This window comes from Kogia breviceps, chromosome 18 (genome assembly GCF_026419965.1).
Source record: "Kogia breviceps isolate mKogBre1 chromosome 18, mKogBre1 haplotype 1, whole genome shotgun sequence".
Classification (NCBI taxonomy): Eukaryota; Metazoa; Chordata; class Mammalia; order Artiodactyla; family Physeteridae; genus Kogia; species Kogia breviceps.
Genome location: NC_081327.1, coordinates 40,257,974 through 40,275,354, shown reverse-complemented (window position 1 = coordinate 40,275,354; position 17,381 = coordinate 40,257,974). Strand labels below are relative to the sequence as shown.

At 58.4% G+C, this 17,381-nt stretch overlaps 3 protein-coding genes and 1 long non-coding RNA gene across 7 annotated transcripts in view; 3 read left to right on the top strand and 1 right to left on the bottom strand.

Moving 5' to 3' along the window:
• Positions 1 to 10,038, top strand: part of SLC12A4 (solute carrier family 12 member 4) — a 23,492-nt gene extending 13,454 nt beyond the window's left edge. For both annotated transcript variants that reach the window (XM_059044809.2, XM_067019442.1), the window contains 18 exons: positions 2,002 to 2,243; positions 2,400 to 2,614; positions 3,171 to 3,335; positions 3,413 to 3,511; positions 3,804 to 3,861; positions 4,204 to 4,378; positions 4,789 to 4,907; positions 6,374 to 6,472; positions 6,630 to 6,749; positions 6,949 to 7,053; positions 7,309 to 7,477; positions 7,780 to 7,975; positions 8,088 to 8,257; positions 8,345 to 8,476; positions 8,555 to 8,662; positions 8,839 to 9,026; positions 9,147 to 9,280; positions 9,464 to 10,038. In XM_059044809.2, coding sequence (XP_058900792.1) covers positions 2,002 to 2,243; positions 2,400 to 2,614; positions 3,171 to 3,335; positions 3,413 to 3,511; positions 3,804 to 3,861; positions 4,204 to 4,378; positions 4,789 to 4,907; positions 6,374 to 6,472; positions 6,630 to 6,749; positions 6,949 to 7,053; positions 7,309 to 7,477; positions 7,780 to 7,975; positions 8,088 to 8,257; positions 8,345 to 8,476; positions 8,555 to 8,662; positions 8,839 to 9,026; positions 9,147 to 9,280; positions 9,464 to 9,555 — 2,586 coding nt within the window. In that variant the 3' untranslated portion in view covers positions 9,556 to 10,038. The remainder of the gene's footprint in view (positions 1 to 2,001; positions 2,244 to 2,399; positions 2,615 to 3,170; positions 3,336 to 3,412; positions 3,512 to 3,803; positions 3,862 to 4,203; positions 4,379 to 4,788; positions 4,908 to 6,373; positions 6,473 to 6,629; positions 6,750 to 6,948; positions 7,054 to 7,308; positions 7,478 to 7,779; positions 7,976 to 8,087; positions 8,258 to 8,344; positions 8,477 to 8,554; positions 8,663 to 8,838; positions 9,027 to 9,146; positions 9,281 to 9,463) is intronic.
• On the bottom strand, positions 7,956 to 15,699 carry LOC136793049 (uncharacterized). Its single transcript, XR_010837790.1, has 5 exons — positions 15,581 to 15,699; positions 15,126 to 15,453; positions 13,065 to 13,131; positions 12,712 to 12,926; positions 7,956 to 8,446 (listed from the first exon to the last, which is right to left on the bottom strand). It is a non-coding gene; the product is annotated as an uncharacterized lncRNA (long non-coding RNA).
• On the top strand, positions 10,036 to 13,485 carry LCAT (lecithin-cholesterol acyltransferase). 2 transcript variants are annotated; one of them, XM_059044888.2, is made up of 6 exons: positions 10,036 to 10,413; positions 11,133 to 11,289; positions 11,368 to 11,483; positions 11,576 to 11,671; positions 11,756 to 11,980; positions 12,889 to 13,485. In XM_059044888.2, exons 1-6 carry the CDS (start codon positions 10,260 to 10,262, stop codon positions 13,461 to 13,463), a joined length of 1,323 nt encoding a protein of 440 aa, XP_058900871.1. In that variant the 5' UTR covers positions 10,036 to 10,259; the 3' UTR covers positions 13,464 to 13,485. The 2 variants fall into 2 exon arrangements, with proteins under 2 accessions (XP_058900871.1, XP_066875545.1); XM_067019444.1 differs by lacking the exon at positions 11,133 to 11,289 and having other exon boundaries at positions 10,245 to 10,413; positions 11,315 to 11,483.
• Positions 14,820 to 17,381, top strand: PSMB10 (proteasome 20S subunit beta 10). 2 transcript variants are annotated; one of them, XM_059044913.2, is made up of 8 exons: positions 14,820 to 14,981; positions 15,216 to 15,303; positions 15,392 to 15,489; positions 15,598 to 15,738; positions 16,013 to 16,128; positions 16,237 to 16,295; positions 16,942 to 17,093; positions 17,209 to 17,381. In XM_059044913.2, the coding sequence occupies exons 1-8, from the start codon at positions 14,926 to 14,928 to the stop codon at positions 17,318 to 17,320; spliced, it is 822 nt and encodes a 273-aa protein (XP_058900896.1). In that variant the 5' UTR covers positions 14,820 to 14,925; the 3' UTR covers positions 17,321 to 17,381. The 2 variants fall into 2 exon arrangements, with proteins under 2 accessions (XP_058900896.1, XP_066875546.1); XM_067019445.1 differs by lacking the exon at positions 16,942 to 17,093 and having other exon boundaries at positions 14,833 to 14,981.

The window sequence follows — 17,381 nt, the reverse complement described above, 5'->3', positions numbered from 1 at the left end:
GAACTTACTGCATTTAACTCAGTGACAGGTCTTGGTGGTGACGCAGGGCCTGCCTCGCAGGCTCATGTGGACTCTGGCCAGCTCTGTTTCCCCCAGGGCTCTGTGCTAATAAAGCCCTTCAGATCCATCTTATCCTCATCCCTAAATCAGGGTGAACAGCCACAGGACCCTGTTTGGAGGTCAGTGCCCCCTCTGTGGGCCTCATGTGTGCTCTGACTCAGTTTCCCTCTTCCCACTGAACTGACCTCATGGTGGGAGAAGAGGGGGAGGAGCAGTGGGGAGCACAGGGTAAAACGTGCCCACACCTGGGCATCCAGACAGTAGATGTTTAGAGGAACTGCCTGTCTATTCCCACCTCCAGGTCCCCTGTCTGTTGCGTGGAGCCTGTTCCTGGATATTCTGGGGGTTTTGTTGTCTGTTTTTCTTTTTCTTTTTATAAATTTATTTATTCATTCATTTATTTAATTTTTGGTTGCATTGGGTCTTCGCTGCTGCACACGGGTTTTCTCTAGTTGCTGAGAGCGGGGGCTACTCTTCGTTGCGGGCTTCTCATTGCGGTGGCTTCTCTTGTTACAGAGCACAGGCTCTAGGTGCATGGGCTTCAGTAGTTGTGGCTCACGGGCTCTAGAGCACAGGCTCAGTAGTTGCGGCGCACAGGCTTAGTTGCTCCGCAGCAAGTGGGAATCTTCCCGGACCAGGGCTCGAACCCGTGTCCCCTGCATTGGCAGGCAGCCTCCCAACCACTGCGCCACCAGGGAAGTCCCATGAACTCCTGGATATTTATTTTATTCTTTGGCTCATAATCCTGTACTGTCATTGTTTTGTTGCTCCTCAAACTGTTCCACTTCTGCTATTTAGCTATTCAGGTCAACTCCTGTGTCTGGATCCTTTTTTTCTTTTTTGTAAATAATGGCTTTTTTTTTTTTTTAAATTTATTTTAATTTATTTATTTTTGGCTGCGTTGGGTCATTGTTGCTGTGCGTGGGCTTTCTCTAGTTGCCGTGAGCGGGGGCTACTCTTCGTTGTGGTGCCCGGGCTGCTCATTGTGGTGGCTTCTCTTGTTGTGGAGCACAGGCTCTAGGTGCGCGGGCTTCAGTAGTTGTGGCTCATGGGCTCTAGAGTGCAGGCTCAGTAATTGTGTCACATGGGCTTAGTTGCTCCGCAGCATGTGGGATCTTCCTGGACCAGGGCTCGAACCTGTGTCCCCTGCATTGGCAGGCGGATTCTTAACCACTGTGCCACCAGGAAAGCCAATAATGGCTTTATTAAGAGATAATTCACATACCATACAATTCACTACCCATTTAAAGTATACAATTGGATGGTTTTTAGTATATTCATAAAGTTGTGCAACTGTCACCACAGTCAATTTTAGAACATTTTCATCACCCCAAGAAGAAATCCCATGGTCATTAGTGATCATTCTCCATTCCCCCCAGCCCTAGGCACCCATTAATCTGCTTTCTGTCTTCAGTAAGATTTAATCAGGGACTTCCCTGGTGGCGCAGTGGTTAAGACTCCGTGCTCCCCATGCAGGGGGCCCGGGTTCGATCCCTGGTCAGGAACTAGATCCCGCATGCTGCAACTAAAAGATCCTGCATGCCGCAACGAAGATCCCGCACACAGCAACAAAGATCCCATGTGTTGCATCTAAGACCCGGCGCAGCCAGATAGATAGATAGATAGATAGATAAAGATTTAATCAGGTTTAGCTATTCTGGACTTGTCATATAAATGGACTCATACAATATATGCTCTTTTGTGACTGGCTTTTTCTGAATACTCTTTTTTGGTTTTGGTTTTTTTGGGCCGTGCAGCTTATGGGGTCTTATTTCCCCAACCAGGGATTGAACCTGGGCCACGGCAGTGAAAGCACTGAGTCCTAACCACTGGACCGCCAGGGAACTCCCCTCTGGATACGCTTAAAAAGAAAACCAAAATGTTGGGCTTGACTCTCCACATAGGAAGATTGAACCTCCTCTATCTGTCTTCTTGTTTCAGACATACATTGCCCCACCAGCCGCCATTTTTTACCCAACAGGCACTCATGACATGTCAAGTGCCACCTTGAACAATATGCGGGTGTATGGGACCATTTTTCTGACCTTCATGACCCTGGTGGTGTTTGTTGGTGTCAAGTATGTGAACAAATTTGCCTCGCTCTTCCTGGCCTGTGTGATTATCTCCATCCTCTCCATCTATGCTGGGGGCATCAAGTCTATTTTTGACCCTCCCGTGTTTCCGTAAGTAACCTGGGAATACATCCAGGCATTGCACTGACATCCTTCCCATGTGGATGGCCTTTGATGCCTTGAGTTGTAGAGGCTACAGGGTGGGAGCAGGTTGGGGTCTCCGGCTGAGCAGGTTCTGATGCTTCTGTCCCCCCAACTCTCCCACAGAGTATGTATGCTGGGCAATAGGACCCTGTCCCGGGACCAGTTTGATGTCTGTGCCAAGACAGCCGTGGTGGACAATGAGACCGTGGCCACTCGGCTCTGGAGCCTCTTCTGCCACAGCCCCAACCTCACCGCAGACTCCTGCGACCCCTACTTTCTGCTCAACAATGTGACTGAGATCCCTGGCATCCCTGGTGCAGCTGCTGGCGTGCTCCAGGGTGCGTCCTCCCTCCTGTCTTGCTCCTGCCCCCCACACTGAGCAGGAGGTAGGGAATGAGCACGGAAGGATGGATTAGCACAGAGCCGTCCTTGTGTGGCCAGCTCAGGAATGGGAGGCAGTTCTGGCTGCCTTCCCAGCCCAGCCGTGTCCTCTCAGCCTGGCTCCTGGCAGCTGGGTTTCGGGTGAACGGAGCCTGTTTGGCCAGTGTCCCAGGCCTGCGACAACCCCCAGAAAGTTCTGGCAGCCCATTTCTCCCCAGCCACCAGCCCCTGACCCTGCCTGTGATTGTTCTCACAGGAGCCATAAAGGGCCTCTGTCTAGGAGGCAGGCAGTGGCAGGTGATGGTGGTTCAGGCACCTTCGCCTTTCAGACTTCTAGCCAGACAGCTCCTTCTCTGTGGCCAGAGCAGCCCGGTGGCTGACACCATAGCCATTCGGCTGAAGTCACCCCCCTGAACCCCGAGAACCTCTTACATCTGCAGCCTCTGGCTGGGCTGCCCCAAACTTCCCTGGGAAGTAGGTGGGGCTGCAGTGGTGATGCTGCTGCCCCCACAGAAAACCTGTGGAGCGCCTACCTGGAGAAGGGTGAGGTCGTGGAGAAGCACGGGCTGCCCTCCACAGACGCCCTTGGCCTGAAGGAGAGCCTGCCCCTGTACGTGGTGGCCGACATCGCCACCTCCTTCACCGTGCTGGTCGGCATCTTCTTCCCCTCCGTAACAGGTGAGCCCTCTTACCCACCCACCCTGCCCTGCCCCCACTCCCGGGGAGCCCCTGAGGGAGTTTCCTTGTTTTTGGAGGCATTATGGCTGGCTCAAACCGCTCCGGGGACCTCCGAGACGCACAGAAGTCCATCCCAGTGGGGACCATTCTGGCCATTGTTACAACCTCCCTTGTGTGTATCCTTTCCCAGGCCTGGGGTGGGTGGGGAAGGGGGACAGGAGGCACTTGCCTGTGTATAAGTCACCAGCTGGCACACGCAGACACACTCCCTACGCGCGCATGTGTACCTCACCCCTCACACACACGCGCACACTCAAGGGTTGTGTACACAACATGAAACCCGCAGCTGCAGGTGTCCCAGCTGAGTCTGCCAGCTAAGACTTGAGCGAGGGGCCCTTGGGCGCCGTGCGGGGATGCACGGGGATGGCAGTGGCGGCGGAGGCCGAGCTTTCCTTGACGCAGCCACAGACTTCAGCAGCGTGGTTCTCTTTGGCGCCTGCATCGAGGGTGTGGTCCTCCGGGACAAGTGAGTGATCTGGGCCCCTCCCCGTGGCACTGGGCTCAGCTTTGGCTGCCCTGACACCGGCCCCCCTTGCACACCTGGTTCCACCCATGTCCTCAGGCTGCTGGTTGCCGGTGGTGGGTCAGGCCCCAGCAGAACTTTTGCTTCTGAGAGGATGGTGACAACAGATCGGGGCTGGGCTGAGGGGAAAGGATAGGGGCTGGTGGCCTGGCCTCTGCTGAGGGGCCAGAGCTCTGTCCACCATAGCCATCCTTCCTGACCCCTGCCAACCCTCACTCTGGGCGACCCCACCCAGGGTTTGGGGGGCTTCTTGCGTGGAACATGGCCTGAGCCTGGCCCCTGCAGGTACGGCGATGGCGTCAGCAGGAACCTGGTGGTGGGCACATTAGCCTGGCCTTCGCCCTGGGTCATCGTCATCGGCTCCTTCTTCTCAACCTGTGGCGCCGGCCTACAGAGCCTCACTGGGGCACCACGCCTGTTGCAGGCCATCGCCAAGGACAACATTATCCCCTTCCTCCGGGTGAGCCTTCTGCACTCCCCCACTGCCTGGGTGCTCCTGGCCCCTCACACCGGCTGGGGAGAGAGGTAGGAGATAAGTATGGGTGCGTTTTATCCTGCTGGGGGCCAGGGCCATGCAGCTATCCATGGAGAGCTGCTGAGAGCTGCCCTGGCCCTGGCCCTGCCCTGCTGTTGGCAGAGCTGCTTGGGCCCAGAATCCCCAAGGCCTACCTGTGGCTCATCCACAGCAGAGAGGCCTGAAGAAGTGGAGGGCAGAGGAGTTTGTACCTATCAGGATAGGCATGGGTGTGACCTGAGCCCCAGAGGGACTTCATGATGGAGGCCGGTCTGTGACTTGTGGTCTTAGGTGTGGAATGGGGGCAGTGGAACCAACTTCTTCACTTCTGACCCCACTGACCCCGGTGCTTGCAGGTTTTTGGCCATGGCAAGGCAAACGGCGAGCCAACATGGGCACTCCTCCTGACAGCACTCATCGCTGAGCTGGGCATCCTCATCGCCTCCCTTGACATGGTGGCCCCCATTCTATCCATGTGAGCTGGGGGTCAGGGCAGGGCTGGGGGATGGTCTTGGGAAAGGCTCCTTGCACTCTCAGCACCCCTCAGCCGGGGGCCCCGCCCAGCAGCTCTGTGACACTGTCTGGTGTTGAGGGCGCAATAGGGAGATGTGTCAGGCTGTATGGGGGGATGTTTGCCTGGCAGAGCTCAGCCACTTCTGCCTTCTGGAGCGAACCTGGCCCTTACTCAGAAATTTTAAAGAGACCAGTAGGTCCCATGTGCCTCTGTGGGAGACCCCCAGAGCAGGGTCAGGGCAAGCACTGGTCTCTGGCACCTTGATGAGGCCACCACTACCCCATCCATCTGTTTTCAAAGTTGTTTGCTTTTAAAGTTCTGGAATGCTGGGCATCTGAATCTGCTAGTGCCCTGCAGGAGGCGGTGAGCACGTGGCAATTTCCAGGGGTCCTGGCAGCAGGGCTCGTGTCCTTGCTGTGTTCACCTCTGCCAGGGCTGGGGCCCACTCCACCTCTCCTTACACATCTGCTCCGCTGCCGGTGCTCCTTTTGCTTGTTCAGTTATGACTGAGCCAGCCTTCACTGCCCCACTCAGCCTGTGAGACTCACCCTTCCCCCCGAAGTAGCCGCCCCCCTGCCCCAGCCAGGCCTGCTGGAGTCAGTGCTCTCTTGTTCCCCCCCAGCACACCTCCACCCATTACTGCCCAGGTCCACCCACATGTCAGCGCACACCTGAAACTGTTCTTGCCACAGTCGTCTTGGGTGGTGGCCCCTTACTGCCCAAGTCAGAGGACGTATCTCAGCCTTTATCACGTGGCTCCTCCTGGCAGCCCTAACGGGACACCTCATGGGAGTTCCTGCCCCCTGGCACGCCTTCTTTCGTAAGCCCTGCTGCCTTCTTGTCCGTCCTTCCTCTTGTACCAGCTGAGGGTGGAGGTTGGCGTCCCCTCCACTCAGCTCTCTGCCCCTCGGCTGTCATTCCTGGAGGGCTCATGCAGTAGGCCTCCCCCGTCCCAGTCTCCCATACCCACCACAGTGTCCCTCAAGTGTCTCTAACTCAGTGGTTCAAAATGGCCCTTGTTGTCTTCCCCTGACCCACTCGCCCCACATTCATGACAGCCCCTCATCCAACTGGTCACCCAGGCCAGAGGCCTGACTGTTGTCTATAGCCATCTCCAGACACTGAGCCCTCCTTGACACCATCCTCTTCCACAGCTGTTCCCCCTTCCTGCAGCCCCCTCCCCTCCTCTGCCTGCGAACACTTGCCCATCCTCTAAGACCTGGTTCTGCGGACACTGCTGCAGCATCCCATCTGCACCAGGCTGTGGGACTGGGCGTGGTGAGGCTGAGAAGACCTGCCTGAGCCTGTGCAGGGCAGGGCCATGACATGTCCTGGTTCCTCATCCAGGCCCAGCCTGGAAGGTCAGGGACATCAGGTACCTGGCTTCCCAGGAGACCTCTCTGTACCAGCCACTCCCTGTGCTGCAGGTTCTTCCTGATGTGTTACCTGTTTGTGAACCTGGCCTGTGCTGTGCAGACACTCCTAAGGACCCCCAACTGGCGGCCTCGGTTCAAGTACTATCACTGGTAAGTGCCAGCTGGGCCCCTGAGCCAGGTCCTCTGACACAAGAGCTATTGGGGAAGCCAGGAGCCCCATTCTGGATGGGGTTTGAGATTGGGGGTCTGGGCCTGGGGCCCTATTGATCTCTCCCTGATTCTGGCCCTTTCCCACTCTCTGGCCCAGGGCGCTGTCCTTCCTGGGCATGAGCCTCTGCCTGGCTCTCATGTTTGTCTCGTCCTGGTACTATGCCCTGGTCGCCATGCTCATTGCCGGCATGATCTACAAGTACATTGAGTACCAAGGGTGAGTGAGGGCTGCCGCCTGCTTAGGGCCATTGGGCCACTCTTTGTTGGGTTGTGGGGAGCTGAGCCGTCCTTTGTTAGTCACCGTGGTGCTGGAGCTGGGGGAATGTGACTGGGGCCTGGCCCCTTCATCTCACCTACACACGGACACAACCCCTGGGGGGGACTGGGGGCTCACCAGCTTGTGGGGGCCTCTGCAGGGCTGAGAAGGAGTGGGGCGACGGGATCCGAGGCCTGTCCCTGAGTGCTGCCCGCTATGCATTGCTGCGGCTAGAGGAGGGACCTCCTCACACCAAGAACTGGCGGTGAGTCACACCCGGCCTGGCAGGGCCCAGTCCAGGTTCTCAGGGGGCACTGTGAGGGTGGGAGAGTCACGAGGTGCTGGCTCCCCCTCCCTAGTCCGTGCTCCCCGTCCTGAGTTGCCAGGAGAACCATCCTGCTTATTTGGCCCTTGGATCACTGCTACCTGTAGGGGCCTGTGAGCCAAGAAGGGAAGGAGCTGGGCTCCCTGGAAACCTCTGGCCCTGGTCTCAGGCTCCCTCTCCATTCGGCCACCACAGGCCTCAGCTGCTGGTGCTGCTGAAGCTAGATGAGGACCTTCATGTGAAGTACCCACGGCTCCTCACTTTCGCCTCCCAGCTTAAGGCCGGCAAGGGCCTGACCATTGTTGGTTCTGTCATCCAGGGCAGCTTCTTGGAGAGCTATGGCGAGGCCCAGGCCGCTGAGCAGGTGCCTGCTGTAAGGGGGTGGTGTTGGGAGGACACTGAACTAGACTAGAGATGTCTGGGCTGCAGCTGGTGCACAGGGGAGGGGACCAGTGCTGGCCAGCCAGGCAGACAGCACTGCTGCCAGCTGAGAGCTGGAGCAAGGGGGTTGTAACTGTCCCATCTTGAAAACATGGCCTCTGGGTGAGCAGCTTGCCCCCGTCTCCTCCCCCACCCCCACCCCCTGCGCCCTAGGGGCCTTGGTGGGGAGCCCAGCGGAGGGGACGCTGATGGCCTTGCTTTCTGACCCTGCTATGTTCTCCACAGACAATCAAGAACATGATGGAGATTGAGAAGGTGAAGGGCTTCTGCCAGGTGGTGGTGGCCAGCAAGGTGCGTGAGGGGCTGGCCCACCTCATCCAGTCTTGCGGCCTGGGCGGCATGAGGCATAACTCCGTGGTGCTGGGCTGGCCCTATGGCTGGCGACAGAGTGAGGACCCACGTGCCTGGAAGACCTTTATTGGTGCGTGAGGGTCAGGGCCTGGGCTCGACCACATAGGACAGGGGCAGGGGTCAAGTGGGGACAGAGGCCAGAGGGTCACGGGCTGATGATCAGCAGTGCCCCTCCTCCCCAGACACCGTGCGCTGCACCACGGCCGCCCACCTGGCCCTGCTCGTGCCCAAGAACATCGCCTTCTACCCCAGCAACCACGAGCGCTACCTGGAGGGCCACATCGATGTGTGGTGGATTGTCCACGACGGCGGCATGCTCATGCTCTTGCCCTTCCTGTTACGCCAGCACAAGGTGGGCCAGGCGGTTGGGCCCCGCTGTGAGGGGCTGGGCCCTTGGACAGTTGGGTTGTGATTGAACCACCACCTTCTGTTGCCACAGGTCTGGAGGAAGTGCCGGATGCGCATCTTCACAGTGGCCCAGATGGATGACAACAGCATCCAGATGAAGAAGGATCTGGCTGTCTTCCTGTACCACCTGCGCCTTGAGGCAGAGGTGGAAGTGGTGGAGATGGTAAGCCACCTGCCCGGCGTAGCCCTGTGGATACCCTGCCCCACGTAGCGCGGTCCTCACGGCTCACCCTCTCCCCAGCATAACAGCGACATCTCCGCATATACCTACGAGCGGACACTGATGATGGAGCAGCGCTCCCAGATGCTGCGGCAGATGAGGCTGACCAAGACTGAGCGGGAGCGAGAGGTCAGTGGCCTTCTCGGTCCAGGGCAGGGTCAGGCCTTGGGAGACGCCATCAGGTGGGAGCATCAGGGTGATTCACCCCAGCCCCACCCATTTCCCTAAGGCTGGGTGATCATGCTGGGCCAGCCAGGCCCACCCTTTCCCATGGCACAGAGGCAACTTCCTCTGATTGTCCTCAGGCCCAGCTGGTCAAGGACCGGCACTCAGCCCTGCGGCTGGAGAGCCTGTACTCAGACGAGGAGGAAGAGTCTGCAGCTGGGACTGACAAGATCCAGATGACATGGACACGGGACAAATATATGGCAGCAGAGCCCTGGGACCCCAGCCATGCCCCCGACAACTTCCGGGAGCTGGTACATATTAAGCCGTGAGTGCAGCAGAAATGGACCCAGCCACATTAGGGTCTGGGGTTGGAGGTGGGATGGGGGCAGACAAGCCCTGTGGGTGGGCCAGGGGCGGGGCCCATGATCAACAGCATTATCTGCAGGGACCAATCCAATGTGCGGCGCATGCACACAGCTGTGAAGCTCAATGAAGTCATTGTCACACGCTCCCATGACGCCCGCCTGGTCCTACTGAACATGCCCGGCCCACCCAAGAACAGCGAGGGTGATGAGAACTGTATCCCTTTGTAAAGAGGCGGGCAGTGGGGAGGCAGACAGTGTGTGAAGTCAGGACAGGAGCTCCTCTCCCTGGGTGCCCTAGGGGGTGCCAGGGCACCCAGCTCTGACTGACGGGCCAAACTTCCCTGGGTGCCCCTTGGTGCTTCCCTGGGTGCTGCCTCCTTGACCCGATGCCCTACAGACATGGAGTTCCTGGAGGTGCTGACTGAGGGCCTCGAACGGGTGCTGTTGGTCCGTGGTGGTGGCCGTGAAGTCATCACCATCTACTCCTGAGCCCAACACAGACTTGTGGCCTAGAGTGGAGGTGTCCAGGGTAACAAACAGCCCCCTCCCAGCACCTGCCTGCCATCCCTGCTTTGCCCAGCCCTGCCCTGGACCCAGCTTTGCTAGGTCTCCTTGGAGACTGGGCCCAGACCTGGCAGTGGAGGTGGATCCAAGGTCCTGAAAGACCCTGAGAGGTTTGGGGACTTCCTGTCCAGCACCCCAGGACGCCTGTCCTGACTCAGAAGACTGGTGGGGGCTGATGTGGGGTTTGAAGGCAGCTGGCCCAGGAGCGCTATTTATTGCATATTTATTGTTCGAATGTCACCATCAGAGAGGAGGGGAAGGGCGACCAGGGAGGGCTCTGGCCCAGCTGGCCTGCAGGAAGATCTGACTCAGGCTACTGTGGGCAGGGACTCCCACCAAGCCGAGCTGAAAGGAACCAGCCAGCTGAAGCCTGACTTTTTTCAATAAAACATTGTGTACTTCTGGGCCTCCCGCTGCCCCGGCTCTGTTTCCCCTGGCACCAAGGGAAGAAGGCGGAACTGAACCCAGGCCCAGAGCCGGCTCCCTGAGGCTGTGCCCCTTTCCGGAAATCTCTGGCCACCCCCATTGGCCAGGTTATCCCTCCCACTGACCCTGGGGCCCCTCCCACCCCCACTCCAGATAAGGCCAGCCCAGGACTGCTTCACTGGGCACTAGGCACAAGGGCTGGAATGGGGCCGCCCGGCTCCCCGTGGCAGTGGGTCCTGCTGCTGCTGGGGCTGCTGCTCCCCACCGCCGCCCCCTTCTGGCTCTTCAATGTGCTCTTCCCCCCGCACACCACGCCCAAGGCTGAGCTCAGTAACCACACACGGCCCGTCATCCTCGGTAAGCCCCCACCAGGCCCCTGATACACCAAGGCAGACCTTGGGGAACCTGGGCCCCAGCCCCTGGTAGCAGAGCCTGCCGAAGCCCTTCTGCCCTTGCATTAGCCCTGATCCCTGCCTCAGCATCTGGAGGGGCCAAAGGCTTGTCCTGCAGAGAAATCAACCCCTTCTTGCACCACACTGTCCTCCTGTCTCAGAGTTGTCTCCCCGCGGTGGGTGGAGTAGAGGGTGGGTGTGCCTGAGGGCTTGACCGGGGCATTACAAGCTGTGGTCAGCTGTAGCCACCGGACCCTGGTCCAAGCCCCACCACTCCTTCCTCAGCCCCCACCCCGGCAAGGACAAGGTGCCCAGCCCAGGAGAGCAGGAGAGGCTCACCAGGTCCTGCTCCTACTCCTAGGCCCGGCCCCACTCCCTCGTACTATTTGTTCTCCCCTTGGACTTTGGCAGTGATGGAGAGCCATGCTACATGTTTGCTTGGTGGGGGCAGGGGTCGGTGGCCTTGGCCCCTGTACCTTCCCTGACTGAGGGGAGCCTGGGCTTTGGGGGGACGGGGCGGGGGATGTAATCAGAAAGAGAGGATCTTGTCCTTCGTCCCTGGGGGTGGAGGGTGTGGGAGATGAAGGGGCGGGTCTGGTCACTGTAGTATGGGGGAGGTGAGACGGGGGTGGGGTCCACTGCAGGGAAATGGGAGGGATCCAGAGTGAAGGCTGGTGCCTGCAGTGCCTGGCTGCCTGGGGAATCAGCTGGAAGCCAAGCTGGATAAACCAAATGTGGTGAACTGGATGTGCTACCGCAAGACAGACGACTTTTTCACCATCTGGCTGGATCTCAATATGTTCCTACCCGTTGGGGTAGACTGCTGGATCGATAACACCAGGTTCGTGCCGTCCCCTCTGTCCTAGCCCCCCACCCTGCTCCTTGGTTGCCGCTCCGCTGACTGTCCCACTGCCCCCAGGGTTGTCTACAACCGCAGCTCTGGGCGAGTATCCAATGCCCCCGGTGTACAGATCCGTGTTCCTGGCTTTGGCAAGACCTACTCTGTTGAGTATCTGGACAACAGCAAGTTGGCAGGTGTGTGTGTTGCAGGAAAGTGTGGGGCTCTAGGCTTGGTGGGCTTGCAGAAGCCACGGCCAGAGCCCCCAGTGTCGCTGCCTCGCCCACAGGTTACATGCACACACTGGTTCAGAACCTGGTCAACAATGGGTATGTGCGGGATGAGACGGTGCGGGCCGCCCCCTACGACTGGCGGCTGGAGCCCAGTGAGTGTCTCTGTGCATAGGGGTCTTGGGGTAGGGCAGGTGGCCCCTAATCCCAGCTGTGCTGACCCACCCACCCCGCTGCAGGCCAGCAGGAGGAGTACTACCTGAAGCTTGCTGGGCTAGTGGAGGAAATGCACACTACCTACAGAAGGCCTGTCTTCCTTATTGGGCACAGCCTCGGCTGCCTGCACTTGCTCTATTTCTTACTGCGCCAGCCCCAGGCCTGGAAGGACCGCTTCATCGATGGTTTCATCTCTCTTGGGGCTCCCTGGGGTGGCTCCATCAAGCCCATGATAATCTTGGCCTCAGGTGAGAGGGCCTCTGATCACTTGTGTCCCATGGGGAGGGGTGGGGGGTGGAATGAAGCTGACTGTGGGCCTGCCCTCACTCCTGTTTCTTCTTGCAATGCCAGGCTGGGGGTGTTGTCTACCACCTCTGGGGCACAGCCCCTTTCATTGGCCCTCTGAGAGCACTGAGCCTGGCCTGGACCATTAGAGTGTCTCCTGACAGTGTCTCAGCGATGACAAAGGGGAAGTAAACAAAGAGGAAGTTAACCCCAGCAATCTGACTCATTGCTGAGGTCTGTTCCTTGTGGCCTCAGGTCCTACCCACTCAGCTTTCGGCTGCCTTCTGCTCCCAGGAGCCCCTTTGCCCAGGGATCTGCCCTAAGCCAGGGCCAGACCCCGGGAGCCCCTCCTGCCCTTCCCCAACGAGCGGCATAGCTACCACCTGCAGAGCACCCACTGTATTCTGAGCACAGCCAGACATGGCCTTACCCCTAGGAGCTTAAGTGAAGGAAACACTCCCCAGACTATATCAATGAGTGTCAAACAGAGATTGTTCTCACTTCATTCTTCCCAGAACACAGCTCTGAGCCCTGTGCAGCACAGGCCACAGGGGCCGACAGACAGACACTTGCCTGAGAGAGAACTGCCAGCCCCATCCCCCACTGTTCACACACAAAGGAAACCCTTCCCTGCCCTCCTGTTGAAGCTCTACAGCTCTGCCTCACAGAGGTGCCACTAGGGCTTCTCACTTACCAAGTACACACGGAGCACCTCCTGAATGCCAGGCAGGTTCTAGTCCATGACTTGGAGTCGATGTTTGGAGCGGGCAAGACAAAGTTGAGCATCCAGCTGAGCTTGGGCTGGGGGGCAAGTTGCGGGCCGGGGGTAGCCAGGACTGGCTCTCTGCCCCACCTTGCTCTGTGTCCACAGGTGACAACCAAGGCATCCCAATCATGTCCAGCATCAAGCTGAAAGAGGAGCAGCGCATGACAACAGCGTCCCCCTGGATGTTGCCCTCCAGCCAGGCATGGCCAGAGGACCACGTGTTCATTTCCACCCCCACCTTCAACTACACAAGCCGTGACTTGCAGCGCTTCTTTACAGACCTGCACTTTGAGGAAGGCTGGTACATGTGGTTACAGTCACGTGACCTGCTGGCAGGGCTCCCAGCACCTGGAGTGGAAGTATACTGTCTGTATGGTGTCGGCCTGCCCACACCCAGCACCTACATCTTTGACCATGGCTTCCCCTACACGGACCCTGTGGGTGTGCTCTATGAGGATGGGGATGACACCGTGGCCACGCGCAGCACCGAGCTCTGTGCCCACTGGCAGGGCCGCCAACAGCAGCCTGTGCACCTGCTGCCTCTGCCTGGGATAGAGCACCTCAATATGGTCTTCAGCAACCAGACACTGGAGCACATCAATGCCATCCTGCTGGGTACCTACCGAAATAGCACCGCCGTACCCCCAACTGCCAGCCCAAGGCCCATGCCCCCTGAATAAAGACCTTCCTTTACTGCTGTAAGCCCTGACGTGTGTTATGGGTTCAGGGAAAGGCACTAGGGTCCTCACACCAGGATTCATTCATCTGCAGACTTGGTGCTTTGTGGAGCATAGGGCAAGAAGAGCTTCGCTAGAGCCTGGGATTGAATTGGGCACCTTGAGAGGTACAGCTTCCCACTCTTCTGGTTGGGCTATTTAAGCAGCCTCTCTGTGCCTGCCTCTGCTCTGGGCATGGGGACTGGAGGGAGCTGCACACACAGCTGTAGAATGGGGGTACGTGGAGCCTAGGGTGCAGGATGGGGAAGATCTGAGCTGCCCCTCCTAGCTCCCTAAAGGGCAGGTGAGACCCCCACCTCTAGACAGAGACTTTTGAGTGCTAGGTGGGTGACAGAAGCACAAGAGTTTAGCATCTAGGAGAGTGACAGCCACTAAATAGGTCATTTCAATACTGAAGATTTAATTAATGGAGCTAAGTGATCTGAGAGAGAAGTTTAGGGAGGAACAAGGTGGTGATTCTTGTGGGTCAGGGAAGGCTTCCCAGAGGAGGTGGTGCCTGTGAGATCAGATGGAATGAGAAGGGTAACTGTAAAGACTGGTTTCAACCTAAGAGCAGCATGCAGCTTATACAGGGTTTAACCAGGGAAAGAGTGTGACCAGCTCTCCAATCTAGAAAAGAGCCCCCTCTCTGCAGGGCAGAGTGTAGCCTGGGGTGGAGGGTGAGGGGCAGGAAGTGTGGGGAAACCAGAGAGGCCAGTGCAGTATCCAGGGGAAAGAGGATGCTAGCTGAAACAAGCAGTAATTAGGAGAAAGAAGTGGATAAAGGGTCATTTGGGATGTGAAATAAGGCTTAGCCATGGGTACAGCCCAGCATGCCTATGAGCCACCAGATGGACACCTACGGTGCCCCTCTTGAGAGAGGCAACACAGCATCCGAGACATGGAAGACGGAAGGCTCAGCATCATCTTGGCCGAGGACTGAACCTCGGTGTTTGAGGTTTTAGGAAGAAGGCAAAGGTAGCAAAAGAGAGGCAGGAGTTGGGAGAATGACAAATGGCAGCCATGACTGATGCTGTTGGAAGGCCACTAACAATGAGAACAGAGACCTGGTCAATGTGACAGCCTCAGGGCATTGGGACCTGAGATTAGAGTTGGGGTCAGGGTAGGCAGAGCTCGGGGCTCAGGCTGGACAGTGGCCAGGGAAGAGGGATCTGTCCCTCTGTTCAGACAGAGGGCCCAGGAGCAGCATGGAGAGCCAGGCAAGGGGCATCTCCCCCTTCCCAAGCTGCCTAGGACCAGCTGAAGGTGAAAGTGAAAGAGAAGATGCAGAAAAAAGGGGCTGGCATGCTCTGAGGGAAGGTGAAAGAGAAAGGAGGAAGCTCAGTAGTGCAGCCCGAGAGGTCAAGGCTTCAGCCTTCCTCCCTCCGTGTTGATCCCACTCCTCTGACCCCTTGCCCACCTGGAGATGCAGAAGACAGCGCTAGAACCCCAAAAGGGCTTCTCCTTCGAAAACTGCGAGAGGTGAGTGGGGGAATGGTTGGTTCCCCCACTGCCTACGCCCTCAGTGGGGGCTTCCGGGAGTGGGAGCCCCAGGGTCTTTAAAATTCCTGGGGACGAGGGTGGGGGAAGGTACGTGTGTGAAACGACTTGGGTTCCCAGGCTTACCCGAACGGTGAGGGAAACCTGGAGGGAGTTAGGGGATGTGATGACGGTCCCAGAAGAAATGAAACCTGGGTTTCTCTCCTTCGTTTCCAGAAACGCAGCCTTGGAACGCTCCCTCCCGGGGCTCCGTGTCCCTCATGCACGCAAGACCGGAACCACCATCGCAGGCCTCGTGTTCCGAGTGAGTAGGGCGTTGGGATTGTAACACTCAGAGGAGCGGCCGGGAATGGGAGGTGGCACTAAGCCAATGGCTCCTCCCCCGCCTCCAGGACGGGGTCATCCTGGGCGCGGATACGCGGGCCACTAACGATTCGATCGTGGCGTACCAGAGCTGCGAAAAGATCCACTTCATCGCCCCTAAAATCTAGTGAGCATTCCCCCGCCCAGTTCCCGCCTCAAGAACCGCCCCCTCGTTCCCATCCCGGGTCCCAGCACATCCTAGTCCCGCCCACACGAACCCTCCCTTCGCCTTCAGCTGCTGTGGCGCTGGAGTAGCCGCGGACGCAGAGATGACCACGCGGATGGCGGCGTCCAACATGGAGCTACACGCGCTGTCCACAGGCCGCGAGACCCGCGTGGCCACCGTCACCCGCGCGTTGCGCCAGACGCTCTTCCGGTGCTGGGGCGGGGCTAAAATGACCCTGGGGAGGGGCAGTTGCGGGGAGGGCAGGGCTGAGAGGAGGCTTGACAGGAGAAAGGGCGGGCTGCGAGGTCCGAGAGACCGGAAGAGGCTGGCCTAGGAGAAGCTAAGAGAGTGGCAGGAAGGAACGCTGTCCGTCACGGGGCGCCAGGCCACGGGAAGGGGCGGGGCTCGGGTGCCGGGGCGGTATCGCTGAGGGGCGGCACCTGGATTCCTGTGCGTTCGACTGACCGCCCCGTTACGCGAAAAGGTACCGGGGCTACGTGGGCGCCTCGCTGATTGTGGGCGGCGTAGACTTCACCGGACCGCAGCTCTACTGCGTGCACCCCCACGGCTCCTACAGCCGTCTGCCCTTCATGGCTCTGGGTGAGCGCTTCCGCCCCCTTCCCGCGAAACCCGCCCGTGGGACCACCTCAACGTTTATCCCGCGACTGGGAGGCCGCGGCTGATCTCAGATGCCCTTCCTGCCTGCAGGCTCCGGCCAGGATGCGGCCCTGGCAGTGCTGGAGGACCGGTTCCAGCCGAACATGACGGTGAGCGACATCTCCCCCGCCCTCCCTCCCCACTACGCGTGCATTGGTGGGAAGTGCACCCGGGAGCTGGGGAAACGCAGAGGTACCCTGGCCTACTCTAGAGGTCGGGAAAGACTTCTCGGAGGTGACGACTGAGTGGAGACTGAGGGGCCAGTGGAGTGAGGGTGAAGTGCTATTCCAACAGTCCCAGAAGTCAAAACTCAGAGAGGGCCATTTGGTGTTGAGGGAGAAGGGAACAGCAGGTGGGGTCTGGAGTCTGCATCTTGTTTAGGGTGGATGGAAGCAGAAGGGATATGTCACTTTATAGGTGCTTAAGGCCCAGAAAGAAAAAGGCAGTGAGCCAGAGATTGGGGGTGGGTGAACAGGCCACTGGAAGCAGAGCCACAAGTGTGACTCAGAGAAGTTTGTGAAGATGGGGGCAGTGGGAACATTGGGGTCTCTGGAGAGAGGGATACTGAAACCAGGGTAGAGGAGTCTGGGGTGGAGATGGGGGTGTAGGGAGAGAGAGGAGTTTGGGTGTGAGCAAATGGTAAATAGTCCAGCCTTCAAGATTAACAGTCTCCAGGCTGTAGCCTGAGGGTGATACTAAAGGGTCCATCAGGACGCACACGCGCACACACACACACACACACACACATCTTTACAGCTGGAGGCAGCGCAGGAGCTGCTGGTGGAAGCCATCTCTGCAGGGATCCTGGGTGACTTGGGCTCTGGGGGCAGTGTGGATGCATGTGTGATCACTGGGACCAGCGCGAAGCTGCTGCGAACACTGAGCTCTCCCACAGAGCCTATAGAGAGGTAGGAACATGGGAGATGGGGGAATCACAGGGGAGGATGGGGTGGTAGCAAGGGAAATAGGGGGCTGCAAAGAGAGGACGGGCCACTTGATGAGGTCATCCTTTCTCCTTCCCAGGTCCAGCCAGTACCGCTTTGCCCCTGGGACCACAGCTGTCCTGTCAGAGACAGTGATGCCACTGACCCTGGAGCTGCTGGAAGAAACTGTGCAGGCCATGGATGTAGAGTGAAGTAGGCTGAGGCTTAGAGCTTGGAACAAGGAGGAATAAACCCAGAAAACACAAACACCTA

Excerpts from the sequence above, each read along its gene's own strand:
- LCAT (XM_059044888.2), top strand. The coding sequence starts at position 10,260 with ATGGGGCCGCCCGGCTCCCCGTGGCAGTGGGTCCTGCTGCTGCTGGGG. Across the intron at positions 10,414-11,132 it reads CACACGGCCCGTCATCCTCG|TGCCTGGCTGCCTGGGGAAT; the intron begins GTAAGCCCCCAC and ends TGGTGCCTGCAG. Across the intron at positions 11,290-11,367 it reads TGCTGGATCGATAACACCAG|GGTTGTCTACAACCGCAGCT; the intron begins GTTCGTGCCGTC and ends CACTGCCCCCAG.
- PSMB10 (XM_059044913.2), top strand. The coding sequence starts at position 14,926 with ATGCAGAAGACAGCGCTAGAACCCCAAAAGGGCTTCTCCTTCGAAAAC. Across the intron at positions 16,129-16,236 it reads TCTGCCCTTCATGGCTCTGG|GCTCCGGCCAGGATGCGGCC; the intron begins GTGAGCGCTTCC and ends TCCTGCCTGCAG. Across the intron at positions 16,296-16,941 it reads GGTTCCAGCCGAACATGACG|CTGGAGGCAGCGCAGGAGCT; the intron begins GTGAGCGACATC and ends ACATCTTTACAG.